Raw genomic sequence first — 21,927 nt, forward strand, 5'->3', positions numbered from 1 at the left:
TGGTACGCAGCGTGACCAAGCGTCAGGAGACGCGAAACGGCCGTCGCTAAGCACCATTGTACCCACCACCCACCTCCCATCTGATGACCCACTCGTACATGGATACGTAAGCCACGAATGTATTGGTTGATAATGATGTATGATGTATGACACTTTGCAACATGGAATACTGAAGATTCTTAATGTCTGGAACACAGTCACCTCAATAGGAATAAATCCTTAGACGGAAGGTGCACGCTTCTTTGTCCTTTTTCAAGTATTTAATATAATTGTATCTTAAGGGTTTACAAGGAATCGAGCTGCTTCTCTTCTCATGTAGTCAAAGCCATTCCCAGTGGTCAGTTCCTCAGAGCCAGACGTATCTGCACAAAAGAAGCAGATTATACAAAAACTAGCCTTGAGTTCACAAACAAGTTTGAACAGAAAGGTTATAAATGACATAAAATTGAAGTAGTGAGAAAACTATCCAAGATTACGTGAGAAAGGTGGATACAGCACCTAAACTGCAACAAGTGATTACCAGCAAAATGGGAACTCATCCGTGTTTAAATTGCAATATATGTAATGCTATCATCAAAGGAGATGCTATTTTCCACCCGCACACTGGCCAGAAGATTAAGATCAAAGGTAGATACTATTGTACAACTACTTGGGTGATATATGGCCTCAAATGTCCGTGCGGCCTCATGTATGTAGGGGAAGCAACCAGAATGGTAAAAAAGCGGATACAAGAACATAAAAGGGATATCACCAGGTTTGCTAAAGGGGAAAGTGAATATGAAACATCAGTGTCAAGACACTTTAAAGAAAAGGGCCACAATGCAGCACAATTAAAATGGTGCGTGTTGGAGGCTATGCAAATGTCAGAAGATGGGGGTGACTTAGAGAAAAGGCTAAAAAGGAAAGAATCCAAGTAGATCCATGACCTGGACGTTGTTTATCCAAGAGGCATGAATGAGAGGCAGCCATTGAATTGCTTTTTATGAATGTTAGGCCATGGGCAACAGTGCAGTAGTGTGAAACATGGTAATTGTAAACATTTAGCCCTCATACAAACAAGCAACCATGAATGATAATGATCATTAGTTTCAGTGCAATAGTGTGAAACGCGCAAATCCTGATGGTTTAGTGCAATAGTGGGAAACGTGATTTTAAGGTTTAGGTGGTGCATTTTCATTATTACCTATTTTTATTTCCACAGGTGGCTCTTATTAAAGGTAGACAATAGAAGGAGTTCCCAGAATCTCGGTCAGTGACTTTGGTATTTTTATGGGTAGCCCATTGGAGTGCCCTTTAATTGAACATTGGACTATTTAAATAAGTTGCACATTTTTGTATGTTATTGTGTATTGTATTTGCAAGGTAATCACTGTGGGTTAATGATATGGGTGGAGCTAGCAGTTCGGGTGTGGCATGCCCGCCCTAGCCTTTATCTGCTTGCTGGTGGTGCGAAACATTGTTATGCACCTGATGAAGGATTTTCCGTAACATGTAGTGCTTCTGTTTCCAATACACGCATCTTTGCAGCCAGTGGTGTGCCGCCTCATGATTTATTTGAGTGTGACTAGGAGACCGTGTGAGCAATCCGGTTGAGGCTTGGCACCAGCAAAATCCAGGACATTCAATACCCAGCACTGCTACCGTGGAACTCCATTATTGGTTTTTACAAGGAATCGAGCTGCTTCTCTTCCCCTCCATTCTGTCCTTTTTCTCATGTTTTAACGCAAACTTGTCAGAAACCTGGGCAGTAGAAAAGGAGGAAAAATAATATTACGAAGACAAAATACATAGCTGGGACAATCCTCTGCGAAACCTCCATATGAAAGCAGCCTTACAATGTGTTTCATGGGAGTCCTCCTGCTCTTCCTCAGAATAAATCATGCACTTCCAGCCCAAAGGGTTGTATCTTAGAGGAATCCCATGCTATGTGCCTTAAGTCTCCAGTCACAAATTGACATCTCCAGCACAAGTTTGAAGTTGAAGGAAAGATTTTATGTAATTTAGCCAGAGTATAGTACCAGGAAGTAAGAAATGTGTAATTCTGTTCTTGCGCGTAAACATTGAGGGATGTCTTATGTGCCCTAAGAAATATTTGGTCCCACTGCGCATCAGAGCTGCCTCCCCAGGGCCCCTGCCACTCAGTTTAAAAGGGTAGAAGCACCTGGCTATCTATTGGATTACAAAGCCACGAGGTTGTGTGCCTATCATGGTCTTGGGATCTACATTTCTGATCAAATGGCATGTATGAGCGCCTAAGGTACTGGGCCATCTTCCCAGTAGAGGCGAAAAGGGAAATTTGGTGGTATTTCCAATGAGAGATTGGATTAGGAGAAGTCATTGATTTGCAAGTTTCGTATGGGGCTTTGACAAGGTGTGGTTGACTTGCACTCTGGCCATGCGCGGACTGGCCCGGGGGGATGGGGGGCAATTTCCCCCCGGGCCGCCTCTTGCCCCCTGCATTGTGGGCCGCGGGTGCGCGGCCGTCATATCAAGAAAACCAGCCCGCTAGCCCGCGCTTCTAGGATTACATGTGTCACAGCCTTCCAAAGTAATTGATAGCAGCGGCTGCTATCGGGTTTACGGACGCAGTATCCACGGACTTCATGCGTCCCAGTCACCATGGTAACCCTACAGCGCGCTCGGATGGTGCAGGCTGGATGCAGGTGGAGTGTGGAGCCTCTGCCTTTTCTGCAGATTGAAAGCTCCGCCCACCTGGATTTCAATGTCAGCGGCGCGTGGACCAAATTCATAGGCAGGTGGTGGAGGATTTTCAGGCCCGGACCTCCTCTCACTGCTCCAGGCGGTGCTGCAACGGCTTCCTGTACAGCAGACTGGGCAGCAGCAACTCATGGAAGCATGCACACTGCTGATGGCCTCGGTACGCTGGAGGAAGAAGGCACAATCCTGGACTGTTGCTGCTGCTTTGCATCTGCAGCAACCAGCAAGGTAAAATGCAGCTTAAAATTGTTAACTTTTTTTTCTCCTCCCCCCCCCCCCCCACACTTGCTTCACTATATCCTCAAACCCCCCCCCCTTGCTTCACTATATCCTCAACCCCCCCCTCCCCATACCAGCACCTAGATGCTAATTACCCACCCAGCCAGCCCTTATATTTTCCCTTCCAACCCCAGCTACCACCCAGCACCTAGATGCTACCTGCCCCCCCCCTCCAGCCAGCCCCTATATGTTCCCTCCCAGCACCTACCTAGATGCTAACTGCCCCCCCTCCCCAGCCAGCACCTATATGTTGCCTCCCACCCCAGCTACCATCCAGCACCTAGATGCTAACTGCCCCTCCCTTCCCAGCCAGCCCCTATATGTTCCCTCCCAGTACCTAGATTCTAACTGCCCCCCTCCCCCCCCCAGCCCAGCCAGCACCTATATGTTCCCTCCCACCGCAGCTACCACCCAGTACCTAGATGCTAACTGCCCCTAACTTCCCCTCTCAGCCAGCCCCTATATGTTCCCTCACAGCACCTAGATGCTAACTCCCCCCCCCCCTCCCCCCAGGCTACCAGCACCTATATGTTCCCTCCCACCGCAGCTACCACCCAGCACCTAGATGCTAACTGCCCCTAACTTCTCCCCCCAGCCAGCCCCTATATGTTCCCTCCCAGCACCTAGATGCTAACTCCCCCCCCCTCCCCCAGAGCCAGCACCTATATGTTCCCAACCACCCCAGCTACCACCCAGCACCTAGATGCTAACTGACCCTCCCCACCCCCAGCCCAGCCAGCCCCTATATGTTGCCTCCCAGCACCTAGATGCTAACTGCCCCCCCCCCTTCCCCACCAGCCCAGCCAAGCCAGCACCTATATGTTCCCTTCCACATCAGCTACCATCCAGCACCTAGTTGGTAACTGCCCCCCCCCCCCAACCCAGCCAGCACCTACAGGGAGTGCAGAATGATTAGGCAAATGAGTATTTTGACCACATCATCCTCTTTATGCATGTTGTCTTACTCCAAGCTGTATAGGCTCGAATGCCTACTACCAATTAAGCATATTAGGTGATGTGCATCTCTGTAATGAGAAAGGGTGTGGTCTAATGGCATCAACACCCTATATCAGGTGTGCATAATTATTAGGCAACTTCCTTCCCTTTGGCAAAATGGGTCAAAAGAAGGACTTGCCAGGCTCAGAAAAGTCAAAAATAGTGAGATATCTTGCAAAGGGATGCAGCACTCTTAAAATTGCAAAGATTCTGAAGTGTGATCATCGAACAATCAAGCGTTTTATTCAAAATAGTCAACAGGGTCGCAAGAAGCGTGTGGAAAAACCAAGGAGCAAAATAACTACCCATGAACTGAGAAAAGTCAAGCGTGCAGCTGCCAAGATGCCACTTGCCACCAGTTTGGCCATATTTCAGAGCTGCAACATCACTGGATTGTCCAAAAGCACAAGGTGTGCAATACTCAGAGACATGGCCAAGGTAGGAAAGGCTGAAGACACACAAGCTGAAACGTCAAGACTGGGCCAAGAAATATCTCAAGACTGATTTTTCTAAGGTTTTATGGACTGATGAAATGAGAGTGAGTCTTGATGGGCCCGTGGCTGGTTTGGTAAAGGGCAGAGAGCTCCAGTCCGACTCAGACGCCAGCAAGGTGGAGGTGGAGTACTGGTTTGGGCTGGTATCATCAAAGATGAGCTTGTGGGGCCTTTTCAGGTGGAGGATGGAGTCAAGCTCAACTCCTAGTCCTACTGCCAGTTTCTGGAAGACACCTTCTTCAAGCAGTGGTACAGGAAGAAGTCTGCATCCTTCAAGAAAAACATGATTTTCATGCAGGACAATGCTCCATCACACGCGTCCAAGTACTCCACAGCGTGGCTGGCAAGAAAGGGTATAAAAGAAAAAAAAAAAAAAAACTAATGACATGGCCTCCTTGTTCACCTGATCCGAACCCCATTGAGAACCTGTGGTCCATCATAAAATGTGAGATTTACAAGGAGGGAAACCAGTACACCTCTCTGAACAGTGTCTGGGAGGCTGTGGTTGCTGCTGCACGCAATGTTGATGGTGAACAGATCAAAACACTGACAGAATCCATGGATGGCAGGCTTTTAAGTGCCCTTGCAAAGAAAGGTGGCTATATTGGTCACGGTTTTGTTTTTGAATGTCAGAAATGTATATTTGTGAATGTTGAGATGTTATATTGGTTTCACTGGTAAAAATAAATAATTGAAATGGGTATATATTTGTTTTTTGTTAAGTTGCCTAATAATTATGCACAGTAATAGTCACCTGCACACACAGATATCCCCCTAAAATAGCTAAAACTAAAAACAAACTAAAAACGACTTTCAAAAATATTCAGCTTTGATATTAATGAGTTTTTTGGGTTCATTGAGAACATGGTTGTTCAATAATAAAATTATTTCTCAAAAATACCACTTGCCTAATAATTCTGCACTCCCTGTATATGTTCCCATCTCAAGATGCTACCTCCCACCCCAGCTAGCGTCTGCATACTCCCTCCCACCCTAGCTAGCACCCAGCACCTAGATGCTAACTCCCCCCACCCCAGGCAGCACCTAGATGCTCCCTCACACCCACCCCAGCCAGCACCTAGATGCTCCCTCACACCCACCCCAGCCAGCACCTAGGATGCTCCCTCACACACACACCAGCCAGCACCTAGATGCTCCCTCACACCCACCCCAGCCAGCACCTAGATGTTCGGTTATCGGTTTCTGTATACAGAAACATACCATCCACAGAATGCTGAGAGATCCAGGAGTGCACACCAATTACCTTGGTGGTATTGTCACGTGCCTCCCGCCAAATCACAAATCCCACTTGGTCTTTATTTACTTTGCCAGCAACTACCTCCTGCAGGTGCATGGCCAATATTCTTGCTAATATTTTCACATCTAGTTTCAGCAAGGATATTAGCTGGTAGCTGGTAGCTCTAGCCTAGCGCTAGCTACATGCTTCCCCCCTCCTCGTGGCGTCCGCCCATCCTCTCCGATCGCCGCCGGCGCCGCTTGCCGATAAGGAAATCCCGTTCTGAACGGGATTTCCTTGAGGGCTTCCCCCGGCGATCAGACCAAACACGCAGCTAGCAAAAAAAAAAATTATGTGAATCGGCCCAGCAGGGCCTGAGCGGCACCCTCCGGCGGCTTACCCTGTGTCACACAGGGGGTTACTGCCAAGGAGGTTAAGGAAGGCTGGAGCCAGAGCAGTAGCATAGAGCCTACAGTACTGCCAGGTTAGGCCATCTGGGCCTTGACTTTTAGGATGAAGAAACCAAATTCGGCCAAGAAATTGGATATGTTAGCCCTTCTACTCTCAGGGCTGAGAGCAAGAGCTGAGCTAGAGTTAAAATTATAGAGCTGAGAGCAATACTTTTGGTAGGTGCTAACTATATCTTTGAAAGTGTGACACAGTTTCCCTTCTGAATTGCAAATGAAAATGTATGGTTTGTAGCATAAATTTTCATTTGCATTCACTTTGTAGGTGGTATAAGAGTTCCTCTCTCAGAGAGTGCAGTTCCTGTAATGTGGCCTGTACTAGAGAGTAGAGACATCTTATGCTGCTTCTCCTATTTTTGAATCTTAGATATAAGAAACTCATACCTAGCCAGTCTGTCTTTTTTTGCAGAGCTCCCAATTTGAGAAGTACACCCCTAATGACCACCTTGTGGGCTTCCCACACCGTTAGAACATTGCAGAAGAGCATAGAAACTCCAGGAGCACACGTCAATAAAACTCCATCTCTTTAATTTCCTTAAAATTAGATGCACCGTTAGACCAGAAACCTCATCAGTATTGTTTTCTCTAAACAATTGTGCAAAGCCTCAGAGATCTCCCTCCAAGCTGAGTCATCTGTGAGCAACTGAGGGTTCAATCTCCAATGGTTCTGTTTGTGCCAAGTAACCGGGAAGGCCAACTGGAGAAAAACAGGAGCATGATCTGAGATATCCCACATTCTGAACATGACGGAGGCCTCTTACCTGTGTGTCTTATGTGTTTTACAAAAGTCTGAACATGAATACGGTCTATCACCTGTGTGAGTTTTCTGGTCTCTATGAAAGTTTCCTCTATCATAGAAATCTTTGCCACACTCAACTTCAAAAAGGCCGCTCCCCAGTGTGTATTCTCATATGTCCATGAAGCTTTCCTTTCTGAGTAAATTATTTCCCCACACTCAGAAAGAGCCTTCAGAGACCCAAAAAAACTTACAGGTGAGAAGCCTTATTCATGTTCAATCATGAAAAGTTTTCCCACATTCTGAACGACAGAGGCCTCTTACCTGTGTGTCTCATGTGCTTTTACAAAAGTCTGAACATGAATATTGTTTCCTCTGTCATAAAAATATTTCCCGCACTCTGAACATGAAAAATGCCACTCCGCAGTATGTTTTCTCATGTGTCTAAGATTAAGATTTCCATTTTGAGTAAAACATTTCCCACCCTCTGAACATGAAAAAGACATCTTACTTGTGTGAGTTTTTAGGTGTCTCTGAAGGCTCTTTCTACCATGAAAAGTTTTCCCACATTCTGAACATGACAAGAGGCCTGTTACCCATGTGTCTTATGTGCTTTTCAAAAGTCTGAACATAAATACGGTCTGTCACCTGTGTGTGTTTTTCTTGTCTATGAAAGTTTCCTCTTTCACAGAAAACTTTCCCGCATTCTGAATAGGAAAAAAGCTGCTCCCCAGTGTGTATTCTCATGTGTCTATTTAGGTTTCCATTCTGAGTAATACATTTCCCACACTCTGAACATGAATAATGTTTCTCATCTGTGAGTTTTTTGGTGTCTTTGAAGGCTCTTTCTACCATGAAGAGTTTTCCCACATTCTGAACAACAGAGGCCTCTTACCTGTATGTCTCATGTGCTTTACAAAGGTTTGGACATGAATATGGTCTGTCACCTGTGTGAGTCTCGGTGTTTATGAAAGTTTCCTCTGTCATAAAATATTTCCAGCACTCTAAACATGAAAAATGCCGCTCCGCAGTGTATATTCTCATGTGTCTATTAAGGTTTCCATTTTGGGTAAAATATTTCCCACCCTCTGAACATGAATAAGGCCTCTTACTTGCGTGAGTTGTAGGTGTCTCTGAAGCCTCTTTCTACCATGAAAAGTTTTCCCACATTCTGAACATGACAGAGGCCTCTTACCTGTGTGTCTTATCATGTGCTTTCCAAAAGTCTGAACATGAATACGGTCTGTCACCTGTGTGTGTATTTTGGGGTCTACGAAAGTTTCCTCTATCATAGAAATCTTTCCCGCACTCTGAACTTCAAAAAGGCCGCTCCCCAGTGTGTATTCTCAAATGTCCATGAAGCTTTCCTTTGAGTAAATCGTTTCCCACACTCTGAACATGAATAAGGCTTCTCACCTGTGTGAGATTTATAGGTATCTCTGAAGGCTCTGTCTATCATGTAAAGTTTTCCAACATTCTGAACATGACAGAGCCCTCTTACCGGTGTGTCTTATGTGCTTTACAAAAGTTTGAGCATAAATACGGTCTGTCACCTGTGTGAGTTTTTTCTTGTCTATGAAAGTTTCTTCTGTCATAGAAAACTTTCCCGCATTCTGAACATGAAAAATGCCGCTCCCCAGTGTATATTTTCATGTGCCTATTAAGGTTTCCATTCTGAGTAAACCATTTCCCACACTCTGAACATGAATACAGCTTCTCCCCTGTGTGAGTTTTTGGGTGTCTCTGAAGGCTCTTTGTATCATGAAAAGTTTTCCCACATTCTGAACACGACAGAGGCCTCTTACCTGTGTGTCTCATCATGTGCTTTATAAGACAAACAGGTAAGAGGCCTCTGTATCATGTAAAGTTTTCCAAATTCTGAAAATCACAGAGGCCTTTTACCTGTTTGTCTTATAATGTACTTTACAAAAGTCTAAACATACATATGGTCTGTCACCTGTGTGTGTTTCTTGGTGTCTATTGGTGTTGTGTTCTTGGTGTCTTAAAAAGAGGCTGCTCCCCAGTGTGTTTTCTAAGTTCAGAATGTGGGAAAGATTTTTACAACAGATAAAACTTTCATAGACATCAAGAAACTCACACAGGTGACAGACCGTATTCATGTTCAGACTTTTGTAAAGCACATGATGAGACACACCGGTTAGAGGCCTCTGTCATGTTCAGAATGTGGGAAAACTTCTCATGATACAAAGAGCCTTCAGAGACACCCAAAAACTCACACAGGGGAGAAGCTGTATTCATGTTCAGAGTGTGGGAAATGGTTTACTCAGAATGGAAACCTTAATAGACACATGAAAATATACACTGGGGAGAGGCATTTTTCATGTTCAGAACGCGGGAAAGTTTTCTATGACAGAGGAGACTTTCATAGACGAGAACCTCACACAGGTGAAATACCTTATTCATGTTCAGAGGGTGGGAAATGTTTTACTCAGAATGGAAACCTAAATCATTTCCCACCCTCTGAACATGAATAAGGCTTCTCACCTGGGTGCATTTTTAGGTATCTCTGAAGGCTCTTTGTATCATGTAAAGTTTTCCACATTCTGAAAATGACAAAGGCCTCTTACCTGTTTGTCTTATAATGTGCTTTACAAAAGTTTGACCATGAACATGGTCTGTCACTTGTGTTTTTCTTGTCTACGAAAGTTTCCTCTTTCACAGAAAACTTTCCTGCATTCTGAACATGAAAAATGCCGCTCCCCAGTGTGCATTCTCATGTGTTTATTAAGGTTTCCATTCTGGAACTAGGCATGTAGAAAAAGAAAGCCCATATATACAGCACCACTCAATGTATATATAAATGCAAATTTTATTAGCAAAAATACCATCTGATAATTGACACATAGGAAGTTTCAATATATAAAAACAATTAAAAAAGACCACATTGTCCTAGAATTCCAGCTGCAATTATCAAAAATCCACAATGCAATTAAATACATGCAAATATAAAAGGAATAAATGCCCATATGATGTATACCAACTTGGTGGGCTACAATATAGAGCCCACCAGTGGTAGAACCCGGGTTCAGTAATCCTAAAGTGCATATAACATAGTATCAACAATTATACATATCTCAAAGTGCTTGTGTACAAAAATAAACAATATTGTGCAAAAATTGAACTGCAAATCACAGTATTCCTAATGATAATAGGAGCAGCCCAAGGATAAAGTGCATAGAGAGTGAGAAGTGACATAGAGTCAAGATACTTAGCCCAGGTATAAAGAATGTAGGCAGCTGGAGCAAGACTGGGGACCCCTCAGAACATTCCACCAGGTTCGCGAGCGTCACCTCGCTTTGAGAGGAGGAGAGGACACCGTGCTTTGGAGACGCCAGTCCGGCGTTTAAATAAGAGGAAAAGGGTGTGTACCAATGAAGCGTGCGCCACCCGGAAGTGACGTCACCACCAGAGCGCGCGTAACCCGGAGGCGACGCCGCTCTAATACACAGTAAACGGGCTGGAGAGGAGAGAGGAAGTCGGAAGAAACCACGCTGGAGCGCTGTAGGAGGAGCCAGAAGGTGAGTAAATAGGTAGTTGCCAGGGAAACCAATGCGCCAGTAAGGACATGCATAGACCTTCAATAATAACAACATCATCATACTCCACCCCTTACCTATATTACAACCCAGCCAGCAGCATAACATTATCAATGATAGAAGACATAGCTTCTTAAATAAATCATGTTATCCACATATCTACATATGCCACTAAGGGCGGATTCAGCACACAAGGGATCCAAACAAGGAATCCGGACTAAATGTCCGCAAAGTTCCAAAAATCCGGAGTAAACGTCAATAATCACCATAGGAGTCCGGAATAAATGTCCGCAAAGTTCCGAAGATCCGGAATAAACGTCCATAGTCACCATAGGAGGCATGTGTTTTGACCAAGTAACTGGGGTCACATGTGCACATGGAGTCCCGACAGTTCATTAATATTGGGGAAGGCAAAAAGGTCCATACCCAGGTCCATAATCAAGGATCAACAAAGCATGAATGTTTACATATAAGAATGTCTGAATATCTGCAACATGTAAAAAAGAGAACACATACATATATATGAGTACATGAGGAATTAGGCAGAACCATAAGGCAGAAAAACAGTATATAATGTACATATTATTATCAAACATGGTATAAACATGAAACAGGTGGACAGATCACGTCACTGAGGATGACCTCAACCCAGATAGCCAGACCAATCAATTTCTTCATTAATACCTGATGGTGACATACTACCCAACTGGTAGATCCACCTAGCCTCCCGTTTGAGTAGGGCCTTAACAATATCACCACCTCTTCTCCCCAATTTAATCTGATCTATCCCACATACTCTAAGGCCCATAGTTGAGCCTCCGTGAGTGAATAGAAAATGAGATGCGACTGACAAAGTCTCACCCTTATTCAGATCTCGTTGGGCCAATCTTATTTTAGATAGGTGATGTTGAATCCTGGTTTTTAACATATTCTTGGTTTGCCCCACATATAATTTCCCACAAGGACAAGTCATTACATAAACGACCCCCTTGCTTCTGCAGTTGATGTAATAATTGATTTTATACTGTTTCGTACATTTAGTATCATTGATCATATTCTGAGGTCGCATATACATACAAATGTTGCAGTCACCACATGGGTAACTGCCTCTCAGGGGACCTTTGCATCTCTTTCTTCCTTCAATGAAGTAACTCGGGCATAGTTTATCCTTTAGGCTGGGACACCTTTTGGCTGAAATAGATGCATTTGATGTAACAAATTGTGCAATGGTCGCATCAGATAGTAAAGTGGGCCAAGACCTATTCAGTATTAGATATAGATCTCTCCATTGATTGTTATACATAGTACTGAATCTTACCAGTTGACTAGTAGTTCTAGATGTTTGATGTAATAACTGAGATCTGTCCGTGGCCTTAGCCCTTTGATATGCTTGTGAAATCACTCGCTTAGGGTACCCCCTGTCTTTAAATCGGTCTGTTAATTCCCGTGCCTGTAAAGAGAAATCATTGATATTAGAACAAATCCGACGTGCTCGAAGGAACTGTCCAGTAGGAATATTATTACGTAATGGTTTGGTATGCGCACTTTGATAGTGCAGTAAAGAATTAACCGATGTGGGTTTACGAAACAAATCCGTGCTGAGATGTCCTTCTGAATCGATTTAGATTTTGATATCCAAAAAGTCAATATCTGTAAGAGAAGCATGTCTGGTTAGATGAATATTCATGTTGTTGCTATTCAAGGCATTCAAAAACCTATCACAGTCCTCCATGGAGCCCCCCCAGAGCATGAACACGTCGTCAATAAATCTATGCCAACCTATGATGTAAGGTTGGAATTCCTCTAATGTTGGCCCAAACACGACTTCCCGTTCCCAATAGCCCAGGAATAAATTAGCTATAGAGGGGGCACATTTCGTGCCCATTGCTACTCCGCACACCTGTTTGAAAAATCCACCATTAAATAGAAAGTAATTATGGCTCAATACAAAATCCGCCAATTTCAGAAGTAGTTGTCTAAGGTCCCCTTGATGATTGCTCTCCATGTTAAGAAAATATGAGATTGTTTTTAGGGCCCATTCATGTGAAATGTTAGTATATAATGATTCAACATCAAATGACACCAAAATAGTACCTGGTACAACTGTAAGACCTTCCAGGGTTTTCAACAGGTCAGAGCTATCCCTCAGATAGGATTCCAGACTGGTCACATGTTTTTGCAGAAAAAAAATCTATAAATTCACAAGAGGGGGCGGTAAGGCTTCCAATTCCAGCTACAATAGGTCTACCAGGTGGACAAATAGCATTTTTATGTACCTTAGGCAACAGATAGAGAGTGGGTATTACTGGATGTTTCACTGAAAGGAATTCAAACTCTTTCTTGGAGATAGTACCTGCATTCCTAGCCATCATCAGGATATCATCTAATAATGCTTTATAAGATTCTTTACTGCACTATCAAAGTGCGCATACCAAACCATTACGTAATAATATTCCTACTGGACAGTTCCTTCGAGCACGTCGGATTTGTTCTAATATCAATGATTTCTCTTTACAGGCACGGGAATTAACAGACCGATTTAAAGACAGGGGGTACCCTAAGCGAGTGATTTCACAAGCATATCAAAGGGCTAAGGCCACGGACAGATCTCAGTTATTACATCAAACATCTAGAACTACTAGTCAACTGGTAAGATTCAGTACTATGTATAACAATCAATGGAGAGATCTATATCGAATACTGAATAGGTCTTGGCCCACTTTACTATCTGATGCGACCATTGCACAATTTGTTACATCAAATGCATCTATTTCAGCCAAAAGGTGTCCCAGCCTAAAGGATAAACTATGCCCGAGTTACTTCATTGAAGGAAGAAAGAGATGCAAAGGTCCCCTGAGAGGCAGTTACCCATGTGGTGACTGCAACATTTGTATGTATATGCGACCTCAGAATATGATCAATGATACTAAATGTACGAAACAGTATAAAATCAATTATTACATCAACTGCAGAAGCAAGGGGGTCGTTTATGTAATGACTTGTCCTTGTGGGAAATTATATGTGGGGCAAACCAAGAATATGTTAAAAACCAGGATTCAACATCACCTATCTAAAATAAGATTGGCCCAACGAGATCTGAATAAGGGTGAGACTTTGTCAGTCGCATCTCATTTTCTATTCACTCACGGAGGCTCAACTATGGGCCTTAGAGTATGTGGGATAGATCAGATTAAATTGGGGAGAAGAGGTGGTGATATTGTTAAGGCCCTACTCAAACGGGAGGCTAGGTGGATCTACCAGTTGGGTAGTATGTCACCATCAGGTATTAATGAAGAAATTGATTGGTCTGGCTATCTGGGTTGAGGTCATCCTCAGTGACGTGATCTGTCCACCTGTTTCATGTTTATACCATGTTTGATAATAATATGTACATTATATACTGTTTTTCTGCCTTATGGTTCTGCCTAATTCCTCATGTACTCATATATATGTATGTGTTCTCTTTTTTACATGTTGCAGATATTCAGACATTCTTATATGTAAACATTCATGCTTTGTTGATCCTTGATTATGGACCTGGGTATGGACCTTTTTGCCTTCCCCAATATTAATGAACTGTCGGGACTCCATGTGCACATGTGACCCCAGTTACTTGGTCAAAACACATGCCTCCTATGGTGACTATGGACGTTTATTCCGGATCTTCGGAACTTTGCGGACATTTATTCCGGACTCCTATGGTGATTATTGACGTTTACTCCGGATTTTTGGAACTTTGCGGACATTTAGTCCGGATTCCTTGTTTGGATCCCTTGTGTGCTGAATCCGCCCTTAGTGGCATATGTAGATATGTGGATAACATGATTTATTTAAGAAGCTATGTCTTCTATCATTGATAATGTTATGCTGCTGGCTGGGTTGTAATATAGGTAAGGGGTGGAGTATGATGATGTTGTTATTATTGAAGGTCTATGCATGTCCTTACTGGCGCATTGGTTTCCCTGGCAACTACCTATTTACTCACCTTCTGGCTCCTCCTACAGCGCTCCAGCGTGGTTTCTTCCGACTTCCTCTCTCCTCTCCAGCCCGTTTACTGTGTATTAGAGCGGCGTCGCCTCCGGGTTACGCGCGCTCTGGTGGTGACGTCACTTCCGGGTGGCGCACGCTTCATTGGTACACACCCTTTTCCTCTTATTTAAACGCCGGACTGGCGTCTCCAAAGCACGGTGTCCTCTCCTCCTCTCAAAGCGAGGTGACGCTCGCGAACCTGGTGGAATGTTCTGAGGGGTCCCCAGTCTTGCTCCAGCTGCCTACATTCTTTATACCTGGGCTAAGTATCTTGACTCTATGTCACTTCTCACTCTCTATGCACTTTATCCTTGGGCTGCTCCTATTATCATTAGGAATACTGTGATTTGCAGTTCAATTTTTGCACAATATTGTTTATTTTTGTACACAAGCACTTTGAGATATGTATAATTGTTGATACTATGTTATATGCACTTTAGGATTACTGAACCCGGGTTCTACCACTGGTGGGCTCTATATTGTAGCCCACCAAGTTGGTATACATCATATGGGCATTTATTCCTTTTATATTTGCATGTATTTAATTGCATTGTGGATTTTTGATAATTGCAGCTGGAATTCTAGGACAATGTGGTCTTTTTTAATTGTTTTTATATATTGAAACTTCCTATGTGTCAATTATCAGATGGTATTTTTGCTAATAAAATTTGCATTTATATATACATTGAGTGGTGCTGTATATATGGGCTTTCTTTTTCTACATGCCTAGTTCCTCTTGTTTGGGCCCAAGCACACTCACATATTTTGCTAGTGTTTGCGGACATTTACTCTGGATTGTTATAGCACTAGGGTTGGCTCTATACATGCCGCCTTTTCAGTCCAGCACCTTGCAATATTGATTTAAATATATTTATCCTTTGTCTCACAGGTGTATTTAACCCCCATTTGACACTTGGTTTTTTCAATATGGAAGGGTTTATAGATACTTTGGAAACGGGTTGGAATAGGAGATTTGAGGCAGCCTTCTCTGGAGCTGGTCCTCAAAATGGCAATGGTGTTCCTGATGAAGCCAAACAACTATGTAGATCGTTTAAGGATTTAAACAAAGCTTATCTCAAACTATGGTGGAATGTACACAGTTTAAAACAGTACAAAGAGGAAGGGATTTATCCTAGGGGCATCAGAGTTCAAATTTTCCCTGCCTGGGAGGTTACTGATTCCTACAGGGCCACCTGGGAGGAGGGTTTAGCTAAATGCTCGATCATTGTCATTGACATGTTAATAGAGCTAGTGTTTTGCTAGTGTTTGCGGACATTTACTCTGGAAGGTTTCCATTCTGAGTAAAACATTTCCCACCCTCTGAACATGAATAAGGTATTTCACCTGTGTGAGGTTCTCGTCTATGAAAGTCTCCTCTGTCATAGAAAACTTTCCCACATTCTGAACATGAAAAATGCCATGCCCCAGTGTGTACTATCATGTGTCTATTAAGGTTTTCATTCTGAGTAAAACATTTCCCACACTCTGAACATGAATACGGTTCCTCACCTATGTGAGTTTTTAGGTATCTCTGAAGGCTCTTTCTATCCTGTAAAGTGTTCCAACATTCTGAACATGACTCGTATTCATGCTCAAACTTGCACATGATAAGAAACAGGTAAGAGGCCTCAGTCATGTTCAGAATGTGGGAACACTTTACATGATACAAAGAGTCTTCAGAGACACCTAAAATTGCACCCAGGTGAGAAGCCTTAATCATGTTCAGAGGGTGGAAAACTATTTACTCAGAATGGAAACCTTCAAGGACATGTGAGAATACACACTGGGTAGCGGCCTTTTTTCACATGTCCTTGAAGGTTTCCATTCTGAGTAAATCATTTCCCACACTCTGAACATGAATAAGACTTCTCACCTGGGTGCATAGACAGCTTTTGTAATTCATACTGTGTGTGTGCCACTGCCCGGACCAGCACAGTGTGTGTGTGTGTGTGTGTGTGTGTGTGTGTGTGTGTGTGTGTGTGTGTGTGTGTGTGTGTGTGTGTGTGTGTGCCAGTGTGCCACTGCCCGGACCAGCACAGTGTGTGTGTGTGTGTGTGTGTGTGTGTGTGTGTGTGTGTGTGTGTGTGTGTGTGTGTGTGTGTGTGTGTGTGTGTGTGTGTGTGTGTGTCACTGCCCGGACCAGCACAGTGTGTGTGTGTGTGTGTGTGTGTGTGTGTGTGTGTGTGTGTGCCACTGCTCAGACCAGCACAGTGTGTGTGTGTGTGTGTGTGTGTGTGTGTGTGTGCCACTGCCCAGACCAGCACAGTGTGTGTGTGTGTGTGTGTGTGTGTGTGTGTGTGTGTGTGTGCCACTGCCCAGACCAGCACAGTGTGTGTGTGTGTGTGTGTGTGTGTGTGTGTGTGTGTGTGTGTGTGTGTGTGTGTGTGTGTGTGTGTGTGTGTGTCACTGCCCGGACCAGCACAGTGTGTGTGTGTGTGTGTGTGTGTGTGTGTGTGTGTGTGTGCCACTGCCCAGACCAGCACAGTGTGTGTGTGTGTGTGTGTGTGTGTGTGTGTGTCACTGCCCGGACCAGCACAGTGTGTGTGTGTGTGTGTGTGTGTGTGTGTGTGTGTGTGTGTGTGTGTGTGTGTGTGTGTGTGTGTGTGTGTGTGTGTGTGTGTGTGTGTGTGTGTGTGTGTGTGTGTGTGTGTGTGTGTGTGTGTGTGTCACTGCCCGGACCAGCACAGTGTGTGTGTGCGTGTGCGTGTGTGCCACTGCTCGGACCAGCACAGTGTGTGTGTGTGTGTGTGTGTGTGTGTGTGTGTGTGTGTGTGTGTGTGTGTGTGTGTGTGTGTGTGTCACTGCCCGGACCAGCACAGTGTGTGTGTGTGTGTGTGTGTGTGTGTGTGCCACTGCCCGGACCAGCACAGTGTGTGTGTGTGTGTGTGTGTGTGTGTGTGTGTGTGTGTGTGTGTGTGCCACTGCCCGGACCAGCACAGTGAGTGTGTGTGTGTGTGTGTGTGTGTGTGTGTGTGTGTGTGTGTGTGTGTGTGTGTGTGTGTGTGTGTGTGCCACTGCCCGGACCAGCACAGTGTGTGTGTGTGTGTGTGCGTGTGTGCCACTGCCCGGACCAGCACAGTGTGTGTGTGTGTGTGTGTGTGTGTGTGTGTGTGTGTGTGTGTGTGTGTGTGTGTGTGTGCCACTGCCCGGACCAGCACAGTGTGTGTGTGTGTGTGTGTGTGTGTGTGTGTGTGTGTGTGTGTGTGTGTGTGTGTGTGTGTGTGTGTGTGTGTGTGTGTGTGTGTGCCACTGCCCGGACCAGCACAGTGTGCGTGTGTGCGTGTGTGCGTGTGTTAGGCAGCTACACATTGTAATACCCATCCCTGCATATACCTAGCTGTTGTGTTCAGCGAACCCACCTCATCACTGCATATACTTACCTACCTTTTGTGTTGAGTGAATCCACCTCATCACTGCATATACCTAGTTGTTGTGATGAGTGAACCTACCTCATCACTACATATACCTAGCTGTTGTGTCGAGTGAACTCACCTCATCACTGCATATACTTACCTACCTTTTGTGTTGAGTGAACCCACCTCATCACTGCATATACCTAGCTGTTGTGTCGAGTGAACTCACCTCATCACTGCATATACTTACCTACCTTTTGTGTTGAGTGAACCCACCTCATCACTGCATATACCTAGCTGTTTTGTTGAGTGAACCCACCTACCTACGTGAGTGTACGCAATGTGATATACCACTCCGTGCATACCTGTTAACTGCTGCACCTGTGTGACTGCACTTTGTATTAGTCAAATCAGTGCATACCTTTCACTTCATCCCCCCCGATATGGACAAAATGGACAAAAAGGTAGTGGAAGAGGTAGAGGCAGACCCAGAGGAAGGCCACCCGTCACCGGCAAGTCTGTGCGAGGTCGTGTTGATGTGATTTTGAGTGGCCCTGGCCCAAAGAACAGTGCTCAGAAGAAGGCACGTCCCATCACCTCCGAAGATAGTCAGGACGTGGTTGACTATTTAACACAGAACACCTCATCTTCCACAGCCACCAGCGCTACTACAAGCACCACATCCACTGCATTTGACACTTCGCTGGAGTTATTTGGTGGTGAAATCACAGATTCACAGCCACTACTGCTACAACAAGATGAAGGCACTAAGCAAGTTACACCACCTCATACATCTGAGTTAGGTGGCAACACTATGGACGTAATGTGAGAGGAGGAGGATGATGATGATGAAGTACCTGCTGTTGGTGCAGTTTTGGAGTTGTCTGAGGCAAGCAAGCTAGGCAGGATGATTATGATGATATGGATCCCACATGGGTTACTAAGAGACAAAATGACCAAGGGGACAGTTCAGAGGGGGCGCCAGAGAGGAGTAGGAGGAGACGAGTTCCTGAAAGAAGCAGGGGGAGCTCGTCCTCAGAAACAGCTGGTGGCAGTGTCCAGCGCCATGTATCGCCACCTATGGACAGCCAGCCAACATGCCCTTCAATGTCAGCTGCTGAGGCCACCATAGTGCCATCACCCCAGGGAGGCTCAGCGGTTTGGAAATTTTTTAGTGTGTCTGCCTCAGATTGGAGCAATGCCATCTGTTCTCTCTGCCTCAAAAAATTGAGCCATGGAAAGGCCAACACTCACGTAGAGACAAGTGCCTTATGAAGGCACCTGGAGAAAAGGCACAAACTGCAAAGGGAAGAGCACCTGAGCAAAAGCAGCACACAAAAGAAAAGCCACCCTCCTTCTCCTCTTCCTCCTTCAGGTGCAGCATCTTCAGCCGCGTTCTCCCTTGCACCTTCACAGCCACACTCCTCCACTTCGCCTCTGCCCTTGAGCGGTTCCTGCTCCTCTGCCCACAGCAGCCAGTTGTCCTTGAAGGAAATCTTTGAGCGGAAGAAGACAATTTCTGCCAGTCACCCCCTTGCACGGCGTCTGACAGCTGGCGTGGTGGAACTGTTAGTTCGCCAGCTGTTACCATACAAGCTGGTGGACTCTGAGGCCTTCCGTAAATTTTTAGCCATTGGGACACTGCAGTGGAAGATACTAGGCCGCAATTATTTCTCTAAAAAGGCGATACCCAAACTGTACCATGCAGTTGAGCGGCAAGTGGTGTCATCTCTGGCACACAGCGTTGGGTCAAGGGTCCACCTGACCACGTATGCTTGGTCTACCAAGCACGGTCAGGGCCGCTACATTACTTACACAGCCCATTGGGTCAACCTGGTGAACGATGGCAAGCAGGAAGTATGTGGTTGTGCAGTGGACCAACGTGTGTTGTGACACCTCCGCGGCTTGCAGGCAGGCCTCCTGCCACCTCCTCTCCTTCTCCTCCTACTCTTCCTGCTACATCCTCTTCGCTGTTGTCCTCCTCCACCTCCTTGGCTGAGTGGCAGTTCAACTCTACTGATGCTGCCATCTCCTCTCCAGCTACACAGCCCCATCTCCCCAGAGACTATGCTGCATGCCAGGTACGACGGAGTCACGCCATATTAAAAATGTCTTGCCTCAAAGCAGAGTCACACTGGAGCAACTCTCCTGGCTGCTCTTAACACACCGGTGGATCAGTGGCTGACCCCACACCAGCTGGAGATCGGCAATGTGGTCTGTGACAACAGCAGCAATCTCCTTTCCGCTTTGAATTTGGGAAAGCTGACACGTACCCTGCATGGCACATGTGCTGAATGTAGTCAAATATTTGTGTCCAAGTACCCAGGCTTAGAGGACATCCTGAAGCAGGCCAGGAAGTTGAGTGGGTATTTCAGGTAGTCTTACACGGCCATGGCACGCTTTGCGGACATTCAGTGGAGAAACAACTTGCCAATAAGAGTGATATGTGATAGCTCGACTCGCTGGAATTCCACCCTGCTCATGTTCTCTCGCCTGCTAGACCAGGAGAAAGCCGTCTCCCAGTACCTGTACAATTACAGTAGGACACAATCTGGAGAGATGGGGATGGTGTGGTCCAACAACTGGACACTGATGCGAAATGCATGCAGGATCATGCAGCCCTTTGAGGTGACCAACCTGGTGAGTCGCAGTGAAGGCACCAGGCATGCTTGAATGTACCCAAATTTGATTAGAGTACATTCGAATTCGGGTCTGGGTCAAATTCGGATTCGCCCGATTCAAATGGACTTGAATTTGATTCGGGTGCATTCATTCGGATCTGGGTCAGGAGAAAATACAGCCGTTAATTCGTGATTCAAAACCCACCGAATTTAAGGGTTAATTGCAAAGCCCCCTTAAATGCCAGAATCACCAAATTTGAAGGTTATGTTAAGAAGAAAAGTGGGAGCAAGGGGAATTTTTTTTTTTTAAAAAAAGACCTTATACTTTTTGAGAAAATAGATTTTAAAATGTTCAAAGAAAAGACCGATACATTTAAATGCCGGTCAATAACAGATCGTGGGAAATATTTCCCAGTAGTTAATAGCAAATGCCCCTTACATCCTAGCAACACCAACTTTGTAGGCTATGTTAAAAAGATAGTGGGAAACAATATTAAAAAAAATAAAAATGTTTATTTTTGGGGATGTTCTGAGTGTGGGAAATCTGAAAAAAAAAATGAAGCGGGTCCCCCCTCCCGAGCTCCTGTAACCCCTTGTCCTCCATGCAGGCTGGGATAGCCAGAATGCGGAGCCCTGGCTGACTGGGGCTTTGCACCCTGAGCTATACCAGCCCACATGGTCCATTGTATGGTGGGACTCTGGGGGGGGCAGTGGCGGCCAAGCCCCTCCCCCTCCCCCCCAGAGCCCTTGTCCAATCCATGGACAAGGGGGTCTTTCCCACCTCCGGTGCCCCAGGAGGGGGTGGGGGCGACAACTCCCAGTCCCGGGGGGGGGGGGGGTGTTTCATTGTGGCATCTGGGTGTCCCCTTTGAGGGTACCCCAGATGCCCTCTCCCCTCCCAGGAGAAATGAGTATAGGGGTACAAAGTACCCCTTATCCATTTCCACAAAGGGTTAAATGAACACAACGACCAGACAATTATTTTAATAATCCTAATTAACCAGAAATACTTACCTGTACCTTTAAAAAAATTTCCCACGGCAATACTATCCTCGGAAATGATCCAACGTATAAAGTATCCTCTATCTTGCGATCTTCAATTACCTTGACTGAAGATGTCCCACAGCAATTAGCAAGACTATACCTTACAATGCGTCCTTCATGCGGACGCACAGCACCGGCTCCCGCTGTCCTCCCCGCCTCTTCACCTGTCACCCTCACCTAGCCTGGCACCTGGTGCACCGGGTACCACCCTAAGTGAGGGGTGACAGGTTCAGGCAGGTGGGACACTGGAGTTTAGGGGATAGAGGGGGACACAGGTACAGAGGACGACACCAAAGGTACAAGAGGGACACTGGCACACAAAAGGGGATCCAGAAGAGGCAGAGGTGGCACAGTGGGGAAGGCAGGAGGACACACAGCACAGAAACTTGTGTGTTC

At 45.4% G+C, this 21,927-nt stretch overlaps 1 protein-coding gene across 1 annotated transcript in view; it reads right to left on the bottom strand.

The window, feature by feature from the left end:
* Window positions 1-276: 276 nt before the first annotated feature.
* The window catches only part of LOC137537825 (tubulin-specific chaperone D-like), a 61,660-nt gene continuing 40,009 nt past the window's right edge, over window positions 277-21,927 (bottom strand). Inside the window, exon 5 of the mRNA XM_068259781.1 lies at window positions 277-362. Within this exon, the coding sequence (XP_068115882.1) occupies window positions 277-362 (86 nt within the window). The remainder of the gene's footprint in view (window positions 363-21,927) is intronic.

This window comes from Hyperolius riggenbachi, chromosome 11, assembly GCF_040937935.1.
Source record: "Hyperolius riggenbachi isolate aHypRig1 chromosome 11, aHypRig1.pri, whole genome shotgun sequence".
Lineage (NCBI taxonomy): Eukaryota > Metazoa > Chordata > Amphibia > Anura > Hyperoliidae > Hyperolius > Hyperolius riggenbachi.